At 35.2% G+C, this 23134-nt stretch overlaps 1 protein-coding gene across 2 annotated transcripts in view; it reads left to right on the top strand.

Moving 5' to 3' along the window:
* Positions 1-23134, top strand: part of Edil3 (EGF like repeats and discoidin domains 3) — a 412828-nt gene that overhangs the window by 184313 nt on the left and 205381 nt on the right. For both annotated transcript variants that reach the window (XM_047555553.1, XM_047555552.1), the window contains one exon: positions 10061-10189. In XM_047555553.1, the coding sequence (XP_047411509.1) occupies positions 10061-10189 (129 nt within the window). The remainder of the gene's footprint in view (positions 1-10060; positions 10190-23134) is intronic.

The raw sequence follows: 23134 nt of genomic DNA, 5'->3' as shown, positions 1-23134 counted from the left end.
TTTACAATTCCCTGATTGCTAGGGATGTTGAACATTTTATTTGTTGGTTATTTGTATTTCTTCTTTTGAGAGTGTCTGCTTAGTTATTTTACCCATTTATTGATTGGGTATTTATTTTTGATTTTAAGTTTTTTGAGTTCTTTATATATTCTGGATATTAATCCCCTTTCATAAAAGTAGCTGACAGATCTCCCAGGCTGTAGACTTTGTTCATGCTCTTGTTTCCTTATTGTATAGAACCTTACAGGCACACCAATGTTTTTAGCAGCCCAATTCACAATACCTAAATTATAGAACAGCCTGGGTACCCATTAACAAATGAATGAATGGATAAAGAGAATGTGGTTTATATATACAATGAGTTTTACTCAACCATAAAGAATTAAATTGTGACATTTGTTGGTAAATGAATGGACCTGGAGAACAACATGTTAAGTGCAGAAAGTCAAGGGTTGAAAGTTTTCTCTCATATGTGACTGCTAGAGCAAAATGAGGAGGCAAAGGGTGTGGGAGGAACCCAGGAAAGTGAAATGGAGATCAGAGGAAGGATATGGAGGAGGGATGGAAACATGGAGGAATGGTGGAATGAAATTGAGCAAATCATTCCAAGTACATATATGAATATGCCACAGCGAATTCTACCTTTATATCTATAAGGCACCGATTAAATAAAAGTATAACTGAGTAGAAGACAACCAGTGGAATACAAGAAGGGAAGTGTGGGGAGGGGATAGGGAGGGAAAGAGAAACCCTGGAGATTGAAGTGGAGCCAAGTATATTCCACACATGTATGATTATGTCAAAATGAACCCAATATTATATATAACAATAATGTACTAATTAACTAATTTAAAATATTGATTATTATGATAGTCCATACATTTGCCAAATTGTCTGTTTTAGAATTTGAGAATGTTTATCTCATTGACCAGACACCTTGAAGTGCATCTGGGCCTTATAGTTACTAAACTTAATAATTATAAAACTTATTTCCATGACACTCATTAATTTACAAAAGGCTTCTATATGCTATCTTTTTTATTTCAGAGCACTTTATATCAGATCTAGATTTGTTAGTCTTTGAAAGGAAACTAAGGAACAACATTGTTTTTGACTTGTAATCACTGTATTTTGCTCTGCAAATGATGACATCAAACATTCAGTAAACAAATATTATTGGTAAACCAAAATGTGCCCAAAATAGATAAAATGTTCTGTAGGATAAAATGAAACATATATGTAATGTGACTATACAGTAATGATATAGAGTTCTGTTTGGGTAATCAAGCTTTCTGAGCTGAGAATTTCCATGATGCAGGTAGTGTTGTAGAAAGCTTGTTTGAGCAGCAGTGTGCAAGGTGGATGGACAGGAAAGGGCATGGGGGAGTGCTTCATACTAAGATGCAGTTATCACTGTGTAAAACAATGGCTTCTTTTACTCTAATCTGTTAATTCATTTTTAGAAGTCATACCAATATTTAATAAGACATTCATCCATTGGGGGAGAAGATATTGACAACTGTGCCACCATTTGTGTTTTTAGAATTAACACAAACCATGACTCTTTCCTAAAGATGATGACTGATCATCAGCAAGCACAGCTCTAGACAAAAATTTCAAATGAATAAAAACTCGAAGGAATCTTTATTCCTTCTTTGCTACTTCCTTCTATCTTGCAGTGCCACCTAGGTAACCATTTCTGAATTCTTCCTAATCACAACTTCTAATGTAGACTTCTCTGTTCATTTCCATCACCAACAAAACTTATCTGCCACTGCTATGTGTCGACCAAGAGCAATTAATTTTTCATTTCCATCACCAACAAAACTTATCTGCCACTGTTATGTGTCGACCAAGAGCAATTAATTTTAGCTAAGATGTTAATATTGATAAATATGAGCATGCCATCAACCTATTCTAATAATAAAAAAAGACTCTGGTTTCCTTAATTAACTCTTTTTCTGTAAGGAAAGCAACTTGGATGTTGGCAGGTTTAATTTCTTCTAAGATCTCTCACCTTGGCTTGCAGATGGCTACTTTCTAGGTCCTCACATGGCTCTTTTCTATGTGACAGAATCACTGATCTTCTTTGCGTACCCAAATTTCCTCCTCCTACAAGGTTGCCAGTTGGGTTGGGTTAGGGCCCTCTGGTATGACCTTATTTAACCTTAATTACTTCTTTCAAGGTGCTGTCTCCCAATAGTGTGCCATTCTGTGGTACTGAAGCTCAGGGCATCAACATGTGAATTGGAGCAGGATACAGGCCAGCTGTTCAGAAGGACTTTGAGAATGTGAATTGTGAAGGATCTCCAGGTGAAATCATACTGGATTTAGGAAGGCCCCCCAAATCAGAAACTGGTGTCCTTATCAGAAAAGGAAAGGACACAGAGAAACCCAGGGCAGAAAGCATGTGAAGGCAGGCAGAGATAGGTGTTGTGATGCTACAAACCCAGGAATGCCAGGAACCACCAACAGCTGGAATAAGCAAGGATTTTATTATTTAAAATATTCAGAGAGAGCGTGGCCCTATTAACTCTTTGGTTTCAGATTTCTAGCTTCCTGGCCTGTGAAGAAAAAAAAATTCTTATTGTTGTTTTAGGCTACCAAATTTGTGATAATTTGTTACAGCAATCCTGAAAAGTGAATTCAAGTGCTCTGAAGTAAACTTTCTAGACACTATCACCTCAGTGCCTTCCTATACACAGTTGTATATAAAGAGAGTGCAGCATTCATTCTTTAGGAGAAAAGTTATTGACAGGTATGAAAAAAAAAATCTGTTTAGCCTCAGATGTTAATTTTCATAATCTTTCCAAATGCATTCAAATTAAAGAAAAATTTGTTAATTATTTCTCTACAATGGGATATTTAGATATTAGAATATTTTATCTTTTTTTAAATACAAATACCTCTACACAATTTCTCTCCTCAAATGACTGAATCTTGCACATTCACGTTTATCAGGGAGGAAAGGCACAAAGGAGGAGGAACAGAAAGGAAGAGAAAACAAAGTAAATAGTGTAAAAAGTATATAAAAAGCATCAGTCATGTGAATGTGCCCAGAATAATTTCTGCTTTACATCTAGTTTTAAAATAGAGTGGCAGTAGCTCAAACTGGCAACTGCCAAAGTGTTCAGGCATTATTAAATCTAAAGGCAATGCTAGGAGAGAACTTGAGTGTGCTTTCAAGACCAGAATTTAGAGACTTTTGAGTCATGACTATTTCTATATCTTTGTGTTTCTAGAACAAATAGGGAAACTATGCTCTTGAAATTGCCTTATTGGGATTCTTTACTGCATAATCTAAAATGAGTGTACATTCATTTTTAATATGTAACTGCCATGTTTTGGAGGCTTACTTTGCATAATTAACAAAATCTTGGTACACATGATCACAGGAGAAGGTTAAATGATTCACTTCCTAGTAATATGGTTATGTACCATAAGGTATTCATGATTTAGAGCATAGTCTTCAAATGCGTGAGAAGCTAACCATGTTACACATAATAACTTTACTATTGGGATTGTGAGGAGGTAGATGTAGAAAAGTGCTAAATTGTATAGATCTATTGCTTTTGTGAGCAATTAATCTTGTTGACATACTTATATGAGCTTGCATAAAAATGCCTGGAAAACATGCTGTTGAATTCAGTTGTTCATTAATATTGATCATATGCTGTCCCCATTGTGTTAGAAACTACTTAAAGATTACCTACAAAAGTATTACAGAACTATTGATTTTAAAACTCCCTGAAGCCTCTTGAAAGTCCACTTATGCTCATTTAAAGAGTGATATCACCAAATCATGTTGTTTAATCAGATAATCTGTAATTTATAAATGCTAATCAGAAATAAAGCTCATAGCCACCAATCTGTATACTTCTCTACACCCATAATGCAAGAAAATGCAAACTTTTTTGAAGAGACTTTCAAAGTGAAAAGGAGTTAAGATCACCCTCGGATGTCTTCCTTTTGTTTTTATGTGCTCTAATTGATTAATTCTAATTTGTTTTCAAAATGTGCTCTGCTATTAAATTGTTTTCAAAGTTATGTGTAGGTATTTATATTAGTGCTGACATGCTACAGAAGGGTATTAGATACCTTTATTCACCAAAGTTTTCACTGCTAAAGTTAAAAACAACCTATTAAAGATATTTATTAATATAAGGGCATTGGGAGATCTTAGAATTAATTTCCATATGCCATTATATGAACAAGGAACTGTCTTTATATCATCCATACCACATTCAGAGTGAAAGACAGTTACTAAAGTCACCTTAAAATGAGTCATATACACACTAGAAAACTACCTATGTTATGTACAATATTGCAAGTTTACAATTTTAATTCCATTCAAAGTATTTGTTACAAATTACTAGTACATTATAGGTACCTAATTAATAAATAGTATTTAACCTAAAATTAGAGGGAAAACCCCATTATATCTATCAGGGTCAATTCATTTCTCATGGTAGAAGCAACATTACATACTATAGCTGATTATTATCATTTGTTAGCATACTGGGACTTTAAATTAACACTTCCAATATCAAAATAGATCAGAGTATTATGTTTGGGGGAAAACACAAAGACAAATTAAAGTTTTCTAGGACCTCTATTTTTCATGATTGAATCACCTTATTAGCCCTTGGAACAAAAAGATAGAAACTGTTGATATACATTTTAATTATACATCAAACACAAAACATCTTTGGCTATCAGGCAAATATTTTGAGTTGAGTCCTGGCACTTCATTTATGTTTTCTTTATGTAATAATTTATTTTCTCATTATTTCATTTTGCTCATATTTAAAGTAGATGTCTTTATTTAAAAGTAATTGTAAAATTGGGAAACTGAAACATTGTTAACAAGATCATGCATAGTTATGCTTTTCTTGATTGTATATTTGCCTAAGAATTAAGATACATGCAATCATTATGTAAAAGTACACATTCTAACAGTCTGTTGTTTACAATTCTGTGTAACACTCTTGAAGCTTAAACCACATTAAAGACAAAAACATTGGAACCTAATTAAATTTTAAAGAACTTAAAGATTGAAAGATGTAGAAAAGTTACAGGAAGTATCCACAGTAATTATTTAGTGAAAGCCTAAAGCTGTTGATCTCCTATAAATCTGAAATTAGAATAGGGTTTAAGCAATAGATATAATTGTTATTACTCACACACTCATATATTGTCATACACTTGTTTATTAAAAATATCAAACACCTGCTGTGTGCTGACCATAACTCCTCCCAAGTGGCATTTATGATCTACTGGGGAAAAGTGACAAGGACCCACTCCTTTCAACTCTGTCATGACCACCCCCCCAAAAAGTCAAGGCATTTAGCATTTTATCAGTTATCATATATATTTATTGAATAATGATATTGGGGAAATATTTGCTTTTGACAGTTGGTTGTGAGCATAGTTGAAATGAAACAGAGTATTGTAGCATAGCAGAGCCTGTCTATATTTACATATGTAATACATCATGACACAGTGTTGAAAATACTCAGATGTTTCCATGTAGGGAGATTTTGCAGTGCTGTACTATTCATAAGAATGTGATTGGTAAATCCATGCTAATTCTGTTTTCATCTGTCACAGCCAACATATTAATATATAGATTTTCAACCTGGCTTGATGGGATAGGGTAAGGACTTCTCAGCCAGGAAGAGTGTGTGAAAATTGTTGCTTTTATAGTTATGTATGTTATTTGCTTTAGCCTCTCCAAGTCTGCTTTCTTATCTCTAAAACAAGAATATTTTCTTAAAAAGCAATATAAAGAAAAATATGTATACTTCATGTTGTTTAGCATGTATGGTCTCAAGAAAGATTAAATCCTCATACTATTTGCTTTATTTCATCCTCCTTTAAATGAAAATTAATGCATTTCTTGGGCTGGGAAAAATAACTGCAGCAGTCTTTATTGTAGTGTTTCTTAAGACCCAGATGTCAGCCGAGGTCCTGATGTTCTCTGGGATGTGAATGAAATGAGTTCCAACTCACTAACTTGCATCTTTTAGGAATCGCAGAGGCTACACCAGGATTGCTGGGTGAGCTTCACCAATACCCTCAGGAAGCACCCAGGGTGCCTGGGACTTAAGATACCCTATTCCGCTCTATCTTCAGGTTCCTGTCTCCACTGGAATCTCTGGGGGCTTTGTGTACAGCAGCACTTCTCCACTTCTGGCAGGATGGGTTAGATGGAGAGCACTTCTCCCCTCCTGGCAGGACCAGCTGGATGGAGAGCACAGCAGCTTCCCTTTGATTTCCCCAGGCACAACTCACAGACTTGTGTGGTTAGCTGACTTCTGAGTACAGCTGGATTCTCCTGCAAAGACTTTTCACATAGCATCAATGCAGACAACTTAAACTGGAATTTAAGACATCACATTTGTTACTAGCTACTTTTTCCTGCATATTACAGTATCCCAGTCTATCGCTTGACCCACCTCTCTCCTTGAAGACTTTCCTTCAGCTTTCCTTTGGTGATTTCCTCTCTTGGGTCTTCCCAATCCCTTCCTCAGTTCTTCCCAGTTACACAATTTCATTTAGTTCATCTCCCTGTGTTTGTGGTCTCACCAATCTACTTCGCATAAGATGAGAGCCATCTCTTCCAGGCTCAGATTCACCCCTTGCTCTTTAGAGTGACTTCCATTGACCACTTTCCTGGGAATCTCTGTTCAAACTTCCTCAAAAACTGGTAGAAGTATTTTTTATTTCCGTCTTTTTATTCATCATAACTCACAGAATTCAAGAGTTATAAGGGAGAATGGAAAATATTTATTTTCTCTCTGATGTAAACTCTCTTGAGAGGGCAGGAATAGCTTCATCAGTTTTGGTTTTAATAACTATTTTTTCCTCCTAGATATCCTTTGTTAAACCCAATTTTCTTCATCTTAAGTGTCTTCTAGATATATTCCTATTAGGTTTTGCTTTCTCAATTGCAAAATTGGGAGATTGCATAAGGTGATTTTAAAAGTTCCTTATTTGTCAAAAGTATTTATTTTTTTGAATACATTTCTATTTTTCTCTAATAATTATTATCTGTATGGTTATCAGTTAATAAAAAAATCTAAGTCTTTTTCTGATTTTGAGGTGAATCAATGAGTAAAACTCCTAGCATCCCATTTATTTCATTATCCCTTTCTGGAATCAGATATTCTTGGTTCAAGGCCTAAAGGTGTATAGGAGATATGCATTTGACAAATATCTAATCTTTCCGATCTTCAGTTTAAAAAAAAAAAAAAACAGCAAAAGAGAATGATAGCCACCATCTTGCCAAGCTGCTCTGAGGAATATTTGAGAACATTTACATAAAAAGAGTTTGGAAATTGTAAGGCACTACCAAATATTAATTAATTAGTGAGGAGAAAAGTGGAAATTGAGAAATAAGAGATTTGGGTTTTCAGCATGATTTACATATTTTAGCAACAGAAAAAAATGATTCAACTTTCTCTCAAAGCAGCCATTGGTCTTACACTTTCTTCCCTATCTCAAATATTGGCAATGTATCACTTTAAGGGAAGAGATTCGATAATTTATTTGTATGTACTTAATGGCACAAAACTACCTACTTAGATAAACATACTGGTTTTTCAATAATGAATTGTATTGTGTATAGTAGAGGTTTACAACATGATGTTATAGTACATTTATAGTACATATAGATAGTAAAATGTTTATCGTAATAAAGGAGATTAACCTATCATCTCACATAATTTCTGTTTTTGTAGGAAGAGCAACTAAAATGTACTTGATGAAAATCTCATATATATATATATATTTATTATTAATCTTAGTCTTTGTGCTGTACTTAATTCTCTAGACTTGGTCATCTTTTTTAATTAGTATGGGACATCTGGGGAAAAAATCACAGCTCCCCTGATTTCTATACACTTTTTACAATCCAACCATACTGTTTCCTAGTCTATACCTTTATTAGACTCTAGAATCATTGAACTTCATACAACTTAAAACCAAGAGGAATGAATCATTAAAGATAATTTTATTTACAAAGCTGCTGGCCAAAGGAATACAACCATAAAGTCTTGCTCCAATGGCAGGGTAATGTCACTCAACTCCTAAGGGCTTGCTACCTGTTCTTGAAGTCCTATTGCATTGCTCAAAATGATGATGATAAATTTCATTTCCTTTCCAGAGTTCCATAAAGGACTTTGACCCATACTCAAGTAGCCATTCACTATTGCACTCCTTGACTAGTCTTGCCAGTTGGAACTTCCATCAGTACCTTGAGTTATTCTCATGTGCAATCCTTTGCCTTCCTTCCTGTCTCAACTGAAAGCATTAGCTCCTTTTCTCAATGCATCTTCCTTCAGGATTTTGGAATTCACTCTTCATACATAAACGTCTAATTTCATTTATATTACTTTCCTTTTTTCCCCATGTTTTAGCAGTACATTGTAGTTATACATAGTGTTGGAGTTCATTCTGACATATTATACATGCATGGAATATATAATTTGCTCTGTTTCTGTCTCCATTACTTCCCTCCCTCCTCCTTCCCCCGTTCTCCTTCCTCTATTCTTCTGGTATTCCTTCTATTTATTTGTCATTTTTAAATTGATGCTTTATAGATATACATAACGTTAAAATTCACTGGTTTATTCATATATGTACTTTACTTTTCTAACATGTACACTTAACTTCCTTTCCAGTGACTTTTCTCTTTTCTCTATATCTTTTTATTGGTGCATTACAATCATACATAATATTGGAATTTGTCTTTATGATATTTTTTCTTACTTTTAAATGTGCTCTAGTCTCCATAGTTAAAAAAAAAAATAGAAAAAAAATCGTTGTTTCTGTTGTTTGGTCTCTCTTTATCTCCCAGGAAGAACCTTTCTTTTCCTCAACTAGTCTCTACCTTTCCTCAAAATCTCCAGTCTGGATTTTGTCATCAAATAATATCTTGCAGGAAGCAGATTGTAATGTAGAATAAGTACAAATGATTCCTCAGTGGGGAATGTCTGTGATGGACAAAGGGGAAAGAGAGCAAGAGTAGGTAGGATAAGTACTCAGACTGTGACATTGCCTGTCATTTCTGAAGAAAGAAAAAAGAAGGAAAGAACATTGCATAGAAAAGCCCTCAGATTTCCAGGGTTTAAACAAAGTCTTAGCTACACTAATGGAGCACTCCAGAGTACATAATGTGCACTTGAATGGTCTTGGGTCAGCAGAACTGGCCCAGCTCAACACCCACATGGTGCTCAGTCATTGCCTGGGGAGTGTGACCTGGAATGAACGCTACTTTAGCAGATCCAACTGTTCAGTACCTGGCTGCTGTTGGCTAACCACACTGTTAACAGGCTGGTTCTCTCCAAGGGAGATCTGAGCACAACCCCATCAGTTGCCACAGGTACCAGTCACTCTGTTGAAGTTACTTTCTTTAAGCTCACAATTGACGATCAGAACCTCTTCTCCAAAGATACAACTTTTGGTTAGCTGCCCTTTTAGGCTGGCAATAAACATTCTTCTCCAGAGGCATGGTCTACCTTAAATTAAAAAGTAGTCTATAAAATTTTTTCTTGGTTTCTGTGGTTACAGTCATATGCTACAACGACAAAAACTCTTCAGTGTTCATAACTTCAAAAAATTGCTATTCAGCATTAATTTTTAAATATGCTGAAACTATTCTACAATTCAGATGCCTTTATAATTAACATAGTGCTATAATTTTTTGAGTTCTTAACATGTGGGAGACACTTTCCTGGATATTTTATATGCATGACCTCTTTTCATTGGTAATATAACCCCTTGAGGTAAATATTATTAATAATAATATTAATAATAATATTTAACAGAAGAGTAAACTGAGGCAACAGAGAAAATAAATTTCAATATGACATGGACTAAAATGCAATGAAGCCGGGATTCCAACCAAGGTCTTCAGAGCTCACACAACCAGTACATTTTCTGTACAGTTATTATGTAAAGTACTTTTCCTATAAAACTGTTCATTGCAAAATGTTGACGGAGTATCTACTTTTAAGCATATGTATCATGAGGCAATATTTGTTTTTCTGTCTTTCAGGTCCCTGCATTCCTAATCCATGTCATAATGGAGGAACCTGTGAAATAAGCGAAGCATACAGAGGGGACACATTCATAGGCTATGTTTGTAAATGTCCCCGGGGATTTAATGGGATTCACTGTCAGCACAGTAAGTTATTTCTAGTCATTGTGCTTTTATTATTATTGATCTAAAGTGTACAAGTCATTACCATTCTTTGTTTGTAGTAGAATCATAGATTCTTAGAGCTGCAAAGAGCCCTGGCACTTGGCTGTGCTGCTTCTCTCCCACTGAAGACGCCGGGTCCTCAGTTGAGGACTTTATGCTGTGTTGCAGTCCTTTCAGGGGTGTGGGGAGCTTGTAATCTCCTGGTTTGCCCTTTTCATCATTGTTCAACCATAATTGCAAAAGATTCCTGTTCCTGTCAAACTGATATTTGTCTCCCTTTCACAGTTGTATTAAAGCTATGTTCTTTGAGCTTCCCAGAATTATTCTGGTGATTAGGTTCTGAGATGATACCCAGAAAAGAGCACTGTCCACTCTGCCCTATCTGTAAGATAAGGTCCTCCTTATTTCTTATTTTCATTTTAGCATGTAAATCTTTGAAAAGTCAACAAACATATCATCTGCACTTCTGTCTTTTATCTTCAACCTTATTTCTCCCAGAAATTTCAACAAAATAAATTCATTTGTGATGATTTCTTCTTAAAAGCAGGACTGAACAAAAATGTCAAATGAGTGATGTGAACTCTAAATTACTGCAGGATCCCAGTAGGCAAGCTGTCAGGGAAGGTTTTTATAGGGGGTGCCACATGCAAGCTGAGTATTGAAGAAGGGGCCGGATGTTGATCAGAGAGAGTGGAAGAGCATGTGGTAAAAAGAGTAGAGAGGGAATATTCCAGCTATGAATACTATTATGACAGTTAAGGATTGGTGTTAAAAATGAGTAAGGCAAATCTGGGTATGCCATCCAGAATCAGATTTCCAGCCACCAGCATCAAGCATAGTGTCCATCAACTGTGGAAATTTTAGGAGCATCTTGTACTTTTCTGGAGATTTCCCATGTCCAAGAGTTTGTAGAACTTCTGAAGATGCCTCTTACAGTCCATGGGCACTTATGCTCCTTACAACTGGCACATAAATTGCTTGAAATTTTCTATAGACCTCAGACCATCAACAAACTATTAGAGCTATTCATTTTTCTCAGGAAGTGTCCAGAAGTGGTCAAGCTGATTCTCAGGGTAGCACCATTGTTCATCCTTCAAGTAGGAACACCTCAAAAGAGCCCTGGAAAGATGAAGATAGGAGCCCAGCATCCAAGTGTCTTGATATTCACTTAATCCAATGAAGAGAATATTACCAACCCTTACTTACAATGCCTTGAGATACAGTGTCAGGGCAGTGCCCAGCAGAGACAGTCTGGCCACCTCACTCAATTCAGTTCAGGGCAGCCTGTACACATGCACACAGAAGACTCTCCTGGAACCAAATTTTCATGATGGACTGTTGCCTGGTTTTCAGATATAGTCCTTAAACATAAGGTTCAATCACTCTGATTTCCTCTTGTAGAGACGGAGAGTGTATGTAAGCAGATTCTTGCTGTTAGAAGAAATCCTTACACAGTTTGGATGGATAATATTTGGAGGGCATGTATAGACCCCTAATGTCACATGTATTCCACATTAGTTTACTCTTCTTCTCTGACCTACTGTTGAAGGCCACATGGTGTTGGGTCCTGCCCTTAAGCCAGAGATTGGAAAACTCAAAATCTCTATCTACAGTGACAGAAAATTATTTCTATATCTGTTGGCCTATATTTTTTTCATTTTGTGAAGGTCCATTTAGTTTCAATTGTTTTTAAGCACTAAGAAGTTCCATCAAAGATATCAAGTCAACTGGGTGTGGTGGTGCACTCTGGTAATCCCAGCAGCTCAGGAGGCTGAGGCAGGAGAATCATGAGTTCAAGGTCAGCAACTTAATGATGCCCTAAGCAACTCAGAAAAAAAAAAAAATCAAGTTGTCTTTTGTATGTCCCTGTCTTTTCCCTCATACCCTTGCATCACACTAAAATAGGCTCATAAATTCACATACTTTCTTTAGATTTCAAAACTTATTTTGGAACACAAATAACTGACCCCCTTGCTGCATCTGACCCCTGCCCCAAGATGTTGCATTCATTTTAGACATTGCAGTGGAAACCTGAGGCTGAGAGATTCAGTTCAGAACTAGAATTTTATTGTTTAAATCACTTGCCCATATTCTCTGGAGTGTATTCATTAGTTGCAAGAGTCAATGGAAGGAAGAGGACTGGATTTGGAATCTGAAATCTGGATTTGAGACCTGACCTTTAAAGTTATTGCATAAATGACCTTGAGCTAGTCATTTGACCTTTCGTGACCAAAGACACATAAATTGAGGAATTGAAATAGAAATAGATGACCTTTGGTTCACATGAGCCAGGAAAGTATCATGACTAAATGGGTAGCTTGCTCACTGCACAAAGGTTATCAAGCCTTCCTCTTTATAGATGAAATTGAAAAGGATTATATATTGGGAAAGCAGATTTAGAAGTTGTGGTAGCTCTGGAAATCTTTCTGTAGAAGAAATAGAAATATAACTCTTTAATCCCTTGAAATAACTGCTACATGTTTGGGTTTGTTTTTCACACTGGTAACAGTTTCATGACACAGATATTCTCTAGAGCTTTGCTACTCAGAGTGTAATCATGTATCAGCATTACCTGAGAAATTTTAGAAATGCAGATTTTCAAGCATCACCTCTAGTCAAGTGAATCAGAATCTGCATTCCATAACAATCCCCAGGTGACTCTTACATATCTGAAAGTTTGAGAAATATTGTGCAGTTTTCAATAGGTAAGTGTGATCATATCCTACACTAAGATAATAAATGCTGCATTCAGTTACATAAAATAGATGATAGCAAAATGTTTAAGACTTTTGAAAGTCAAATCTTCATTGAAAGTCTGTAAAAATGAGAGATGTATAAATATAATATGAATATTTCATTTGGAAAAAGAATAGAAAAAATATCCTGCAGATCGCCATTGGGGACCGCTTACTAAATTAGTTCTATATGATAGAATATTCACTAAATATTCTAAAATATAGTTAGACAGTTAAATAACAGTAGTTTTTATGATACCCAATGACAAATATACAGGTAATCAGTTCAGTTTAACAACTATGTTGACATTGTTTTATAAATTAGAAAATTTATTTCCACAATTAATATCTATGTGTGCTTTTTGGAATTTTTAATGGTATAAATTTTATTTTAATGTAGTTATAAGTTTATAGAAAAACTGAGCATGAAATATAGGGTTCCCATTCAGCTTTCCATCACATCCACACACAGGTTCCCCTAGCATTAACATCTTGAACTGGTGCAGTACATTTGTTACAAATTGTGAGCAAATGTTAATATAATATTACTAACTAAAGTCCATAATTTATGTTAGGGCTGATTCTTTTTTATTGTATAATTACCTGGGATTTAAAAAATGCATAAGCTCAGGTCTTCCCCATTATGGAATCACACAAAAGAAGTTCATTGACCTAGAAATCCTCTCCACTCCATCCATTCATACTTTCTTTCTCCTGCCCCAACCCTTGACAGCCATTGATCTTTTACTATGTCTATAGTTTTGACTTTTCCAGAAATTCATATAATTAGAATCACAAAGAATGTAACCTTTTCAAGTTGATTATTTTCACTTAACAATATGCACTTAAGGTCCCTCCATGTCTTTCTAGAACTTGGTAGTGCATTAGTTTTTATACATAATATTTCATTTTATGATTGTATAACAATTTACTCATCTATTGAAGAGTACTTTGGTTACTTTCAAATTTTGGCAATGATAAATAAAGCATCTGTAAATGTTCACATGCAAGATTTTGTGTGAGCATATTCTTCAATTTATTTGGGTAAATACCTAGGAGAGCAATTTCTGGGTGAAGGTACCTTCAGTTTTGTAAGAGACTACCCAAATGTCTTCCATGGTCACTGTATCATTTCACCTGCTTACCAACAAGTAGTGAGAGTCACCAGCATTAATCATAATGAAAATAGCATGCAATTATAATTCTGTAAGAATTTTATAATAATCATTAGGGATCTTATTATATAGCTTTGTCAAATTATATTTGTTTTGAAAATGCCATGGAATGATGTGACATATACAATGTAAGTGTGTGTGTGTGTGTGTGTGTGTGTGTGTGTGAGTGTGTGTGTATAAATTAAAGGATATACATTGAGAATGAATTGAGCACCAAAGTTGTCCAGAGGTTGAGATTTTGAAAGACATTTGTAAGCAGGCAGCTTTCTACTAGGAGCTGCATTTGGGGCATGCTAGAAGTAATCATATTGTCTTCGTTGCCTAGTAACAACTCTAATGCCTTAGAGAAGGACTATTGCTTCATTCCCAGGACTCTGCCTGTCTTCCTGCTACAGGCTCTCTATGCATTTTTCCCTCCCAGTCAGCGCATAACTTCACAGCTGTTATTTCCTTTAGGAACAAATTGCCATTTCCCATTCTTTGGTGAAAAATATCTGATGTAGAAGCCCACCAAGCCCTGTAAGTAAAAGGATTAGTTTAAAGAAGTGGCCCATGTTATCAGATTGGCTCCAGATAGAAATCTCACTTGCCCTTTTCCTCATTGAAAAAGATGGTCAGGAAAACAGACCTAAGGCTTTCCTCTTTATATATTCTGCTAAGTACTGTAAGTCAGTTTGGTCTTAATTTTATGTTATTAATTAATAGATTCATACATTTAACAATTAAATATCTATTGGGGGCATGAATTTTTTCACTTGTGTAAATTGCATGTTCCACTTTTTTTAGTTAACCAATGACATTTGCTGTTTCAATAATTATTATTAATTGGTTTAATTGCATGTTGGGCAATTATGTGTTTTCTCTGATAGGTTGTACTTGTTAAACATGCAGACTTAGTCTACCTCAGCCCTATTGAATGGGACTCTTTGGTCCATGCCTTGGATTTAATGCTTTAGGTTTTATAAATACCCATATGATTTTGAGGTACACCAAACTTCAGGACCACTGGCTTAGAGACTGACCATTAATCTTACATATATGATAGAATATTCTAATACAAGGAGCAGGATCCTGTAAAAGACCTGGATTTTGATGTAGCTCTATATCTATTGATGAAGGGTCAGTTGGCAGTTAATGCTTTGGTGCTATAGGTTTCTCATCCAATAATTAAATTCAATTGACATTTACTGAGGAGTCTTACTATGTTGTGTGCTCAAAATTGCCTGTTTGTAAAAACTGCAGTTAATAGCCCTTTACCCTGCTTGCCTAAAAAGAATGTTCATTAGAGTCATATGAGGTGTTTCAGAACATACTTTAAAAAGTTTAAAGAATTAAGTATGCCTGATGGTCTAATATTTCATAATCTAATACTGATTCCTATTAATTGTTCATTGTTATTTCCTTTAAAAACATTTTAATATTTTAAGAAAAAATCTGTATTGTGGGATAAAGAGAGAACTTTATGCTTTTCTTTAAAAATTTCTTGCAACATTCTAATTAAAGATAATTCTTATTTTAAGTCATTTTTTATAATTTTTATATTTTTTACTTCTTTTTTTTAACTTTTTCACTATACAGTCAATTTGTCCTAACAAAGAATTCACTTCAAAATTACTTAACCATTTTTACCTGGAGTTATTACTGACACCTGCAAACTATATAACTACATTAGCTAAGTAAATATCTCTAAGATTTCCAAAATAGACTTGTTTCCAACCCCAAAAGCTGAGGTTGAGATTTGAAATATTCCTGCTCACTGATGACTTTGCAGGTCAAAGTGAGGCCACTTAAGTGTATTATCAAGAGGTCCTCAAACTTGCTGCACATATGCATCATGCAGGAGTCCAAATAAGATGCAGATTCCTTTTGTTCATCCACAGAGATTCCGGTTTAATACTCTTACTTTTGGATCCAGGTATATTTAACAAGTTCCCCAGTGAAAGTGACACAAATGCTCCTAGAACTCTGGTTCTCAACCTTGACTGCACATTAAAACTGCCTGGGGACCGATAAAAAATAGTGATGGCTGACTTCTACCCCAGAGTCTGATTTAATTGGTCCAGGGTGTGGTTTAGGCACTAGGAGATTTTAAACCTCCCCTGATGATTCTAATGTGCAATAAAAGCTGGAAATCAGTGTTCTAGAACCATACTGTGGGGAATTGCAGTACCTAAATGCAATAAGCACAGATACAATCAAAGAAAAACCAAACTTAGGATACCTAATTAAAAGTTCACATGGAACGTGTAATCTCAAAACCTTACTGAATTGTGGCATTTAACCCTTGTTTAAAAATCATGGAAATCATCTTACAGCGAAAATTCCTAACTAATTGAAAGAATCAGGACAGAAGAAGGTGTTAGCTTGCTCTTCTTCTGATTTGCCATCCCTTAATCTATCTGTAGTAACCAGAGTTCCAAGACATTTTTATTTTCTTCTTTTCCTTTTTTGGCTAGAGGCCAACAGAGAACATTGTCTTGGACTACATAGAAAATAAATATTTGCACAGAGGCACTATTCAAATATGGACTGAGGTTTGTGATTTTTGCAATACATTCTGATATGCATAAAACTCGTAATATTTTAAAATGGCTCTTTTAGATAACAGTAAAAATATTTTTTATCCTGTTATTTATTGAAAGAAAAATAGCTGCCCCAAACAATAAACTTTGAACAGAAATTTGTTAAAAAAAAATTTCGCCACAAGATTATACTCATAAAGGTAGTGTATTTATACAAAGAGATCTGAGCTTCTACAATAGGTTCACTCATGATTTTATGAAGATTCTCTAAAGGAATAGAGATAGGATCACAAATTTTGTTTTTAAAAATAATGTGAGAATCTGAATTTGTGCAGTCTCCCAGTCCACGGCAATGTTAACATTGATTTCCTGACTACTATTGCTATTCGCTATCTTCCATACCTCTGTGTAGCTCATGTGGGAGATCATTCCGTCCCCAGCCATATCAGGAAATTATTTATTCACATGTTTAGAAAGTATTTATTGAGAACTTATTTTTTGGCAAGGATGCATCATGTATTTAGCTCAACCACTGACCCCACCTGGAACATTATGTAGGCTACTCTGTCCCCAACTGATGATCACCTCACTACCTAAAAAGCATGTGGTCTGAAGAAGAAACAGAAATAAAGCCATTTTAACCACATTGGGTCCTACTGTGTTCCTTGGTGTTGGTTGTTTTCAGAACATCACAAATCTCTTTATGAACACAGTTACTCAACTTTCTTTACCGAGCTGCTGTATGACTCAGGGCTCAAAAAGATGCCCAAGGTTTTGTTAGGGTCAGGAGGCAACATGGCTGTACCTCTGACCCCCATCTCTATCATCTTCCCCAATAAGCCATTTTGCAGACTCATTTCTCCTTAGTTCTGAAAGCATTTGTGCACACAAGAATAAATCTCTTTATGGATCTGAAGCCCATGGATCTGAACCCCATGGTATCTAGCAGGTATGGAATAATGCCTACTTTGAACCAAGTACTATTCTGTATGTTGGGTTACAGCACTGAACCAAAGCAACCAAGTCCCTGCTGTTCCAGGATTTTTATTCTAATGTGAAAAATTATAATTAAAAAATTGCAACTCTTGCTTTACCGTGAAGTCAAGCAATTGAACTCCTGGGCACTTGTCTCAGAGAACTAAAAGCTTAAGTTTACACAAACACCTGTTCATGGATGTTCATAATAGTTTTATTAGTGATAGCCCCAAACTAGAATTGGCTTAGATGTCCTTCAACAATGGTTAAATGGCTAAGCAAACTTTGGTATGTGCATACGTGTTACTCAAAATAGAAAGGAAGGAGCTATTGATACTTACAAAAAACTTAGATAAATCTCCAGGAAATTAGCTGGGTAAAAAGAAAAAAAAGTCAATTTCATGAAGTTTTACACTAAATGATTCACTTATAAAACTTTTTTTAATAACCAAGTTTTAGAAATGGAGAATAGATTAGTGTTTCCAGATGTTACAGGAAGGGAAGGAGGTGAGTGTGGGGTATTAAAGGGCAACATGAGGTATCTTTGTAATACTGAAACTATTCAGCATATTGACTGTGATGATAGATCCACAAATGTAGCTACGTGAGAAAATTGTATAGAACTAATTATATATACGCCTAAGTAAAACTCATGACATCTGAATAATACTGGCATTTTTAGTATATTTTGGTATATATATTTAGTATATACCATATACTATATATAATATATACTTATAATATATTATATATTTATAATATAATATATTCAGTATATCTTGGTAAAGTGTACATGAATCTCTATTATTTCTTCAAATGAATTTGAATGTGGAACTATTGCAAATTTTAATTAAAAAGCACAATGCATTAATATGTCACATCCAGCACCCATGTGTGTTTATAAGGATGGGATGTGGAATGCAAGTGTTTTATTTTATAACATGGCGAAACATAAGTTTTCTCCCACCAGTTGATATTTGAGGCTCAGGAGGCTGACATGCAGCAGAGATGTGAATAGTCAGTACCAGCCATGTGAATCAGAGCAATAGCAAGTGCTAGAATTCTAAGATGATTGTGTGTTTGGAGCATGATAGGATTGAGGGAGGGGGTCAGAAAGGAGGCCTGAGTACTGCTCAAGAACAAGATATTTATATACAGTGCAGAAGGACTTTTTTGTTTGTTTGTTTTTTAGCATTGGGAATTGAACCCTGGTCCCCAGTCTTTTTTATTTTTTATTTTGAGGCAGGGATTTATTAAGTTGCTGAGGCTAGCCTTGAACTTAAATCCTTCTGCCTCAGCCTCCTGAATTGTGGATTTATAGGTATATGCCACTGTGCCAGTCTGAGACAATTTCATTTCACTGCAATTGCAGCAAAACACCTTTGGAAGGTGGAGAGCAAGCAAGAGAGTACATGAACTAATTTCTGTTTGGAGAATGGCTCTCACAGCTGGTGAAGGATTGGTTCTACTGGAGGTCAGAATGGAACCCTCTCACTAATGGCATCATAAATACTTGTTTATTGTTAATGAATTTCAGTACCACTATGTTATTTCACTTTTTGCTTGATTTCTTACAATAGGCTTGAGCAAAACAATATGATCTTATAATTCCCAGTGTGCTTTATAAGGGTCTTTTTTTTTCTGGTTTTTAACACATCATTATTATATAATCAAGAATATAAAAAGATAAACATATATAAATGAAAACATGTAAATGCATATATAAATAATGCTTTAAAATATACGATGTTATGTACAATATTGAATTTTCAAAGTTTGATATTTTAAAGGACCTATAAAATTGGTCATATTATATATATATGTATATATATGTATGTATATATGTGTGTGTCAATTTCTCTTTCATGTTAGCTGAGTCATCATAAGGTAATACAGTATATTTTAAGAGAACATTATGACAGGAGTAGGTAAATCAAGACTAATATAACTATACATTAAAATATAGTAATAACTTTGAAAAAGAGGTTATCACTTAAATTTTAAAGAGAAATCTTGAGCTTACAATTGTATTGAGTGAATATTTACGAATGTCAACCTTAGAATGTAACTTGATTTGTTTTGCTCTCTCTGTTCCTGATTGATTTTCTGTGGTAACATAGCCTAAGGGTTCAGAGAACTTTAAGGTACCATATATTTCATGTTTAGTCATTGCTATTGAGGAGGTGTCAGTCATTTTTAAGGTACATCTTAAATTAGAACATTTATAATGTAAACTTTCCCACCTGACCACCTGAAAAGGCCTGTTTAGTGGTAAAGGAACTGCTTCTGCCTTTTTCCTAATAAGTCGATAATTTATTTGGAGAATGGAGGCATGAATATTAAGGGAATTGAAAACTTAAATGTGCAAGGGACCTGAACTTTGATTCCTTGAATGCTCTTAAAAAGTCATATGAACTTGAACTAGTGCTGATGCTAAGTCCTATTTTCCTTATCTTCGAAATATAAGTACCGGGGCCATTCACCCATTTAGGTTCTGGTTGATCATGCCAAGGCAATTTAATATATATTAAAGTGTTTTGTACAATTAGAAAATCTATACATTCATAAATTTATCAGTTTCTATTATTTATTTTCCAAAATACTTCCTTTAATCATGGCAGAAGAAATTGATACTAAAATAAAAACCGATTTTATCTCAGCTAATTATATGGTAGAAAGGATGCTACTTGGAAAGCTGTGGCAGAGAATCCCAAATTTATGACCAGCCTCAGCAACTTAGGGAGTCCCTGTCTCAAAATAATAAAAAAAATAAAATGAACTGGGGAATGATTAACTGGTAGAGAACCCCCAAGGTCAATTTCCAGTACCCTGCCCCACACAAATTATAAGAAAATTAAAAGATAAAGAAAATGTGCTATGTATACACAATGGAGTTATAATCAGTCATAAAGAAGAATGAAATTATGGTCTTCATTGTTAAATGAATGGAACTGGAGAACATAATGCTAAGTGAAATAAGCCAGGCTCAGAAAAGTTAAGGAATGAATATTTTCTCTTATATGTAGAAGCTAAATCTAAATAGGAGGGAAAGGTGGTGGGAGCCATTGAAAATAGAAGGGCTATCAGTGGAGTAAAAGAAGGGGATAGAGTGGGAGGAGAGAGGGACAGAAAAGTGAGGAACAGGGGAATGAAATTTACCAAATCATGCTATGCACATATCTGAATACACCACGGTGAATTCTACCTTCATGTATATCTATAAAGCACCAATTAAATAAAACTATACATTAGTAGAAGAAAAACCAGCAAAATGGAAGAAGAGCAGGTAGAGGGAGGAGGGGAGGGAAAGAAGAAGCACTGGGGACTGATACAGAGCAAATTATATTCCAGATATGTATGACTGTCAAATTGAACCCCACTATTGTATAAAAGTATAATGAATGATTAAAGATATTTTTTAAAAGTAAGGCCTTATAATTGAGAGTGTATACATTCTCAACAGCTGAGGTGAGAAGTAAGGAAAAATTAAATGAGAAGGGGGAGAGAGTGAGACAGAGACAGACGGACACACACGCACACACACACTCACACATGCACACACACACTGATGGAGGCAGGAGGAAAACCCATGAATGCCATTGTTGTTTTCTCTTTGGAAGAGTTGTCTTTACTCACTATCTCCTGTGTGTCCTGTGATTAATTTAAGATTACATCCAGATTCTGATCACTTTTTACTGCCTTCAGTCCTTGCCTATGGCACTGTCCATCCTTTCTGATGTGATACTAAAGATTTTACTGTTTCTATACTTGCCCCTAGTCTATTTCTGAAACAGCAGTCAGACTAATCCTCTTAAAGTAAACATGAGTTAATTTCTATGTTCAAAACTCTGCATGGTTTCCTAGTGCACTTGAAATAGAATCCAAATTTCTTATAGTACACAAGAGTGCCTGGGATGTTCTGTTCCTGTCCATCTCTCTGGACATTACCTCCTGCTGCTTCTACTGTGGTCACTCTGTTCCCCTTGCTGACCTCAAACATTCCAAGTCTGATTTCAGCCTGGGGACCTTGCACTGATGTCTACTTGGTCTGTTTTTCCCAACATAACCATAGTACGTATTCCTTTTCTTCTTAGATCTAGGCTCAAGTGATAAATTTCCAGAGGGACCTTCTCCAGCTACCTCAAATGAAATGGAGTTCTGTAACACTTGCCTTCACTTTCTCTTTGCTTTCCCTTCTTTTACTTTCCTTTATGTTTTAGAACTTCTTACCTGCTGCCATATATTTGCTTTGTATTACTTTTCTCCTCTGTAGGAAATAAGCTTACTTTCTAGAGTCAAGACTTTGTTCATTTATGTTTTGCTGTATTCACAATTACTAAAACTGCCCAGCTCATAAATATTTGATAAATAAGTGAATGAATGAATCATCAGTCTGGTAACCAGTAAATCCATTCATGTATCATCTAATAACTCTTTGCCTTCCATGATATTGAACTCGGAGAAAGACAACAGCAACAAAAGTACTCTTAAGAAATAGTATATGCCTTTAAGAGCTTATGAAATTAATGTAGAATACAATAATACTTCATTTAATGGACCAAAAGAGTTTGGAAACAGTGTACATTGCCTTCCTTCTTCTGGAGATTGTCAGTGTTCATTAGCTTATTGACAGTTCTCAGGAGTAAAAGGAGTACTCCAGTTGATAAAGAATGATAGGTAAATAATTGCTAGATAATTTTGAAAATGAATTTAATATCATTTAACTTGATTACCTGAAAAAGATAGAAGTGGGAGTGGCAAGGAAATCTCAGACGGAGAGTTCAATCATTAAGTAAAGGAGAAAGGACAGACAAAGCCAAATTTAGGTAGAGGCGTGAGATGTTGAGGGAATTATTGTTAAAGGAGTGATTAATATGTTGGAGGCAGAGGTGAGACTGAAGGCTAATGAATGGTTTCTTTGCAACAGCACATATGCATATTTTATTACAAATTCACACTAAGAGAAAGAAATACCCATACATACATAACTACAGCATTTAGTCAATGCCTACTGCTGTCCCTAGCAATAGTGACATGTTGTCATGTTAATATTGCCCTTTGTGAAGTAACTTTCTTTGTCTGAAAGAAGAAAGAGCTATGAGCAATGCTTTCCATCAAGATTATCTATACACCCTGTACCACTTTGCTGCTAGACTGTTCCATCTTGTGTGGTTTGCAGTCAGCACACTGTTTTCCTTGGAGTCACTTTTCTTTGTATACCCTCAGTCCATTTCCAGCTGACTTTCCCCAGTTGTGTATATACCTTAAAGCTGCTTCTGCACAAAAGGAACCGAGGGCGTCTATGAACTGCATTCTTAGAGTCAGGTGGTAAATCCTTCAAGAACAATACTGTAAGTCAGGGACTAGTGGCACCTAAGAAGGGCATGCAGCAGAGAAACTGAACCCATAGTCACATGGTGAAAGATGAGCACCAAAGGTGCTTCTTCCTCAGATCAGATGGCTCTGAATATGTGCCCTTCCCTTAGCTATGCTGAGTATGTAGTTGCTTTCTTTGTAGAA

The sequence above is a fragment of the Sciurus carolinensis genome, chromosome 6 (genome assembly GCF_902686445.1).
Source record: "Sciurus carolinensis chromosome 6, mSciCar1.2, whole genome shotgun sequence".
Taxonomy (NCBI): Eukaryota; Metazoa; Chordata; class Mammalia; order Rodentia; family Sciuridae; genus Sciurus; species Sciurus carolinensis.
This window is presented reverse-complemented; position numbering and strand designations above follow the sequence as displayed.